This window comes from Mesitornis unicolor, unplaced genomic scaffold (assembly GCF_000695765.1).
Source record: "Mesitornis unicolor isolate BGI_N332 unplaced genomic scaffold, ASM69576v1 scaffold26133, whole genome shotgun sequence".
Classification (NCBI taxonomy): domain Eukaryota; kingdom Metazoa; phylum Chordata; class Aves; order Mesitornithiformes; family Mesitornithidae; genus Mesitornis; species Mesitornis unicolor.
The window spans coordinates 12,133-17,857 of record NW_010172993.1 but is presented as its reverse complement, the minus strand read 5'-3'; the positions used below and the strand labels follow the sequence as shown (position 1 = coordinate 17,857).

The 5,725-nt window shown below is 46.0% G+C and overlaps 1 protein-coding gene across 1 annotated transcript in view; it reads left to right on the top strand.

Annotated features, from left to right (window-relative positions):
* The first annotated feature begins 1,911 nt into the window (after window positions 1-1,911).
* Window positions 1,912-5,725, top strand: part of SEC23B (Sec23 homolog B (S. cerevisiae)) — a 15,049-nt gene continuing 11,235 nt past the window's right edge. The window contains 6 exon segments of the mRNA XM_010180584.1: window positions 1,912-2,144; window positions 3,208-3,265; window positions 3,883-3,969; window positions 4,186-4,422; window positions 4,794-4,879; window positions 5,653-5,725. The exon segment at window positions 5,653-5,725 is cut by the window's right edge and continues 15 nt beyond it. Of these exon segments, the coding sequence (XP_010178886.1) occupies window positions 1,924-2,144; window positions 3,208-3,265; window positions 3,883-3,969; window positions 4,186-4,422; window positions 4,794-4,879; window positions 5,653-5,725 (762 nt within the window). The 5' untranslated portion in view covers window positions 1,912-1,923.

The following is a 5,725-nucleotide window of genomic DNA, read 5'->3' as shown; positions in this document are numbered from 1 at the left end:
GGGGCTACGGAAGGGGTGTGCTGGGGGTCCCCGTCCCCTGTGGCCGTCTTGGGGTCTGTGGATGGTGGTGTCCCCTGTAGCGGAGCTGGAGAGTCAGCGTCCACTGTGAGGAAGGACTGTGGGGAGGGAGGTCAGCGGGGTCCCCTGTAGGCGGGGGCTGGCAGACTGGTGTTCCCTATGTGTGGGGATTGTGGGAGGTCAATGATGTCCCCTGTGGGTGGAACTGAGGGGTCTGTGGCGTCCCCTATATGGTCAGTGGCGTCCCTTACAGCAGTGCTTGCGTGGGGATCGGCAGTGTCCCACAGAGCAGCGCAGGGGCTGAGCAGTGTGCCCTGTAGCTTTGCCTGGCTGGGGGATTGGCAGTGTCCCCTGAGGCTGTGCTGAGGGTGCTGAGGCCTGACAATGTCCCACAGAGTAGGACTGGGGTCAGCTGTGTCCCCTGGGACTATGCTGGCGGTCAGTGGCATAGGGGTTAGAGGTGGCCCTACAGGTTTGCTAGGGATCTGTGAGGTCCTCTATACATTTCCTGGTGGAGGGCTAGGGATCTGTGGTGGCCTCTATGGCTGTGCTGGATGCAGCAGCTGGAGAACGTGTGGTGTTCCTTACAGCCCCCCTGGCCTGGGGCAGGGGAGTGGTAATGGGCTGCAGCTGGAGGAACATGGAGGAAATTTGCACTGCGTTTGTGCTGCATACCTGAGATGTCAGGTGTTGCTGTTCTGATGTGCAGGATCTTTTACAGGGAGGCTCAGCTCTAACTTTTCCCCTCACAGACTCATTTGTAATGGGCCTGTGTTGCTGAAGCCTTTTGTTTGTCTGTCCAGAGGTGGGGGTGGAAATCCAGGGTAATGCCTATGAGCTTGATTTACATCCTTATTAGCAAGGACAAAGAAAGCAGCAAGGAGTTTGGAGGTTTGTAGGAAAATGCTGCATCCAAACTTTCCCTCCTTTGGAGGACGTGATGCTTCTGACTTCTCTCACCAATGGCTCTCCTGAATCTCCTGCCTGCAGTGGGGAGCAGGAGTAAGGTAATCCTGGAGAATCTGCAGCCACAGATGAACTTCTGAGTTTCCTTGGTTGGAGTGGGTTGTGGTGCTGCTGCTCTCAGCTCTGTGAGTTGCTGCCAGTGCTGTGTGGTGTTTGTGGGCTGGATTTGACGAGTGAGTTTTCACTAGGCTTGTCTTTCTCTTTCTCAGAGGCATCAAAGGTAATGATGGCCTGGGAAGTCTTGTTTGCATCTTACTCTGAAGAGTTTAGTAAGGCAATAGAGAGAGTGACTCTCTGGTGTGTTGGAGATAATCCTCCTTTAATAGCATGTCTTTTCTGAAGTCTGCTGAACTCTCAGTTCCTCCCTTACTGAGAGTGGGACACAATACCATGCACAGAGAGTATCTAAAATCACCAAAGACTTTTTTGTCTTATGCTCCTTTCCGTCTGTAAGCAGGGCAAGCTGTCAATGAGATGACACTTGTGATGAGTGTTTTGGTCTCAGACTTGGCCTCCTTTTCTTCCCCCAAGATTTTAGCTGAAGGCTTCAGGATGTGTTGCAAATCTGGCCTGTTTTCCTTTACTGACCCGAGTCAGGCAGGATTGCCTTGAGGCCAGCCCGAGGCTGAGTGGATATTAGGATGTTAAATGTGGATCACAAGAAAAACAACCTTGCGTGCTGGCTTTGAGTGTCAGATTTCCTTGTTTCTTCATTGGATTTGGTGGGGTTTTAGTTGTCTGAGATGTTGATGAGAAGCAGTGGACAGAAGAAATTAATGTAGTCACACGGTTCATTTGATAATGGGATTAACTCATTATAACATATTGGCTTTGTCCTGCAATGTCTTGTGCCTTATGTAGTTGATCTGCTGATCTCCTTTGCAGGACTGTTCTCCTGAATGCGTGTTGCTTATGTCCTTTCAGAGCTTCTCTAGTCTCATGGCGACATACCTGGAGTTCATCCAGCAAAATGAGGAGCGTGACGGAGTGCGTTTCAGCTGGAATGTGTGGCCCTCCAGCAGGCTGGAGGCCACGAGGATGGTTGTTCCCCTGGCCTGTCTTCTGACCCCACTGAAGGAGCGTCTGGACCTGCCACCTGTGCAATATGAACCGGTGCTTTGTAGCAGGCCGACTTGCAAAGCAGTGCTCAACCCGCTCTGGTACGAATTTCTTGGCTGGGGATGCTAAGGGAGGCTGGATAGTACCTAGTTTTTATCTGAACTTCACTACTTCCTTATTCACCTTTTTCTCTGCCTGATGCCTGGTAGCCTCTTTCATTTAGATATAGTGGATTTATTAAAATCCATGAGTGCCTAATGAGATATGTTGAGTGCCAGCCCATTACTAGAGCTGTTAGAAGCAGAGGGCAGAGGAGTGCCTTTGGGGAGGCTGTTAAGGCAGAGCTGATGTGGAAATGGCCAATCCTCTTGGCATCCTAGAGAATTTTGTGGTGTATGATGAAATTATACTGATTATACTGATATTGTCCTCTGGACTGTGTTGTTCATTCAGTTTTCTGTTTCCTACACATCCTTGTAGACCACTTGGAAGTGGCTTGTAGACCACTTCCAGTATGAGCATTAAGGTGTTATTTGAAGATCTGCTGAGAATTTAAGAGGAATAATCCCGGTCCCAAAATCATGTGTTGATCATATATAGTTGGAGCATAGCACTAGGCTGAGAAAAAGCAAGTAAGGCCATAAGAGGAAGTAAGAAGAGATGAAGCTCATGAAATAAGGATATGGCCAGGCTTTGCTGCACCAGCAGTTACAGGGTGTTGTAATGGGCTGAGAAGAGTAAACTCTTTGGGGCAGGGAACAGCCTATTTGTTCTGTGTTTGCGCAGGATCTGGGTGAATGGCTCCTGCTGCTCTGTGACTGGAGTACTTGTGTGCTGCAGCTGTACAAACAAAAAGATGATGGAGATAACCATGAGTGTAGTGAAAAAATGATTAGACCCAAGTCTTTGCCAAAAGCTGGGCTCCGGAGACCTGTCAGTGGTCTTGTCATGCTGATGTACCTTGAAATGGCAGGGCTGGATGAGCTAATGGACCTTCTGGCAATAGAACAAGAGTCTGAATTCCTAAACTCTATCAACATAAACAAGTTGATGTGTCTGATGTTCTGTTTCTTCCTCAGTGCTGTAAACCTGCATAGATAATTCTGAAGCTGCACTGTAAAATTGTTCCTGTACTTATACTAACACCTCGTGTTTCCTCTGCAGCCAGGTTGACTATCGGGCCAAGCTCTGGGCTTGTAACTTCTGTTTTCAGAGAAATCAGGTAAGTTGGAAAAAGCAACAGCCCTTCCATCTTGTCAGTGAACGTTTTATTGATGGCTTCCCCTGGCAAAGGATGTTAAGCCTAAATTCCACTTTTCTGGATTCCTTCCCTTGACGTTTTTCTCTTGCTGAACCCCGGCCAGAGTACTTGTTCGTGAGTCTGCTTCCCTGATATCTTGTTTACTTTCAGTTCAGTTTTGCCAGTGATTTTACCAGCATGCAGGGCATAGGAAGGGGATAAAAATGCTATTTTGTCTCATGTCTTTCTGGTGTGTTTTTTGCACTTGATGTTTTCTGTTCTTGCCAAGTATGAAATACATTAGACTTTTGCCATCAGAAACTGTTGTGTGGCTAAATGCATTACAGCTGATCCATAGTGGCTGCTTCAGTCCTACCTTTTATTTACACTGGATTGAGCTGCTGTCCATACTGCGGGTCACTTGTTGTCTTGTGCTTAGGAAAACAGCAGTATGGATCTTTTACTATGAACTACTCAGGCTGATGCAGTAAAGAGTTGAACAACCACATCATAAGCAGGGCAGCCTCTGTTCTGCAGAGGAGGGCCCTACATTTCTGACCTGCAACTTTCTTGTCATAATTTTTTGTTCTCTTTTTCAGTTTCCTCCAGCATATGCAGGCATATCTGAAGTCAATCAACCAGCAGAGCTTATGCCTCAGTTTTCAACAATTGAATATATAGTGCAGGTAAATTAATCCATAGGCATTGATTATTTGAAGCCCCCAGAATTGTCTTGTTTGTGACAGCTTATGTGTGTATTAAATTTACTTAAGATAATGCAGATAAATAATGTTTCTGTAAGGTGCTTAAAATAGGGCTTATTTTATTGCTTGGCTGAAGGCCTTATAAAGTGTCACCTGGCACATGCACACGCCTAGTAAATCCATCTCTTTCCACATTAGCGAGGTCCACAGATGCCATTGATCTTCCTGTACGTTGTTGACACCTGCTTGGAAGAGGAGGACTTGCAGGCACTGAAAGAGTCCCTCCAGATGTCCCTAAGTCTGCTGCCTGCTGATGCTCTGGTGGGGCTTATCACTTTCGGCAGAATGGTTCAGGTCCATGAGCTGAGCTGTGAAGGGATTTCCAAAAGCTATGTGTTTAGGGGCACAAAGGACCTGACAGCTAAGCAAATACAGGTATGTTCAGCCATCTTTTAGGCCAGTGACTTGTTCCTGTTAGCTCTCTTGACACCACTGCTTGTCTTCAAGCTCTGGACCCTGGAGGAGGGTTCAGTGCTCTTAACTGTTAGCCTGTTTCCCTCCCAGTATCTGTCCTGTCTTTTTGCCTTTGTAAATTTTTCGGAAGCCTGTCCAAGATAGAGTTTGTATAGCTCACATAATGGACTCATTGGTCTATTTCTAATGGGAATGCAAAAATTAATAATTTAACAGATTTTAATGTATTTAATACTCCCCTATTGCAGGCCTCAGGGTACATTGCTTGACAGCAAATAATATGTTTAGTCTTTGAATTGTACATCTCCTGCCTCCTTTTTTCTATTCTCTAGGATATGCTTGGGCTTTCAAGGCCAGCTGTCCCCATTCAGCAGGGAAGACCTCTTCAGACTCCAGAGCAACCTGTCATTTCGAGCAGGTAAGCTCCACCAGCACAGCAGAAGAGCAGAGCAGATGTTTTATGCTCCTTTGGACTCAGGCTTCTAAACCTGGGTTTCCCAAGAGGAGTCTTTATAAGAAGATTTAAATGATATTGTCACAATTATTTCCCTACTTCAAGTAATATGTATGGATAGGATTTACTAGAGCCACAGGCAACATATTCAATTTCTATGGTGTCTTGGTTTTGCAGTTGCAAGAACATGATTGCCATTCGGGCTAGATTTCTACTTGAAAAACAGAGTAGCTGTCTTCAGAAAGCTTATTGCTCAGAAGTTGTTTGGAGCAAGAGCCTGTGTTTTGGTTGATCAGCCAGTGCGGGGCCTGGTCTATATATAAGCCTCCATACCACCTCCTACCCCTGACTCAGCAAGTCCAAAAAACGATCGACAGGCAGGCAGAGACCCCTGAACTGTAAAGCCTCTGTTGAATACGGTTTTCTCTTTCTCAGTTCCTCTTTTTCAGTGGCAGCTCTTTTGCATTTTGGTAGACTAAATCACCATTGAAGTTCTTTCCTATGCTTTATGTGACTTTGCCTTCTTGTCAATTCCTGATATCTTGCTTTGGTATTTTTTTTTATTTTGCACAGCCCTGTTAATTGCAAAGTTTGAATGTAAGAAGGGAACATGCCATGTGACTCTTTGCTTCTGATTACTGTCTCAGAATTATGTGCTAGAAACAAAGCAGCACTTTCTTTTTTCTCTAAACTAAAAGGACTTGTAAGCAGGAAAACATTTTATTTGATTTTTTCAGGTTTCTGCAGCCAGTGCATAAGATTGACATGAATTTAACAGATCTGCTTGGAGAACTGCAAAGGGACCCATGG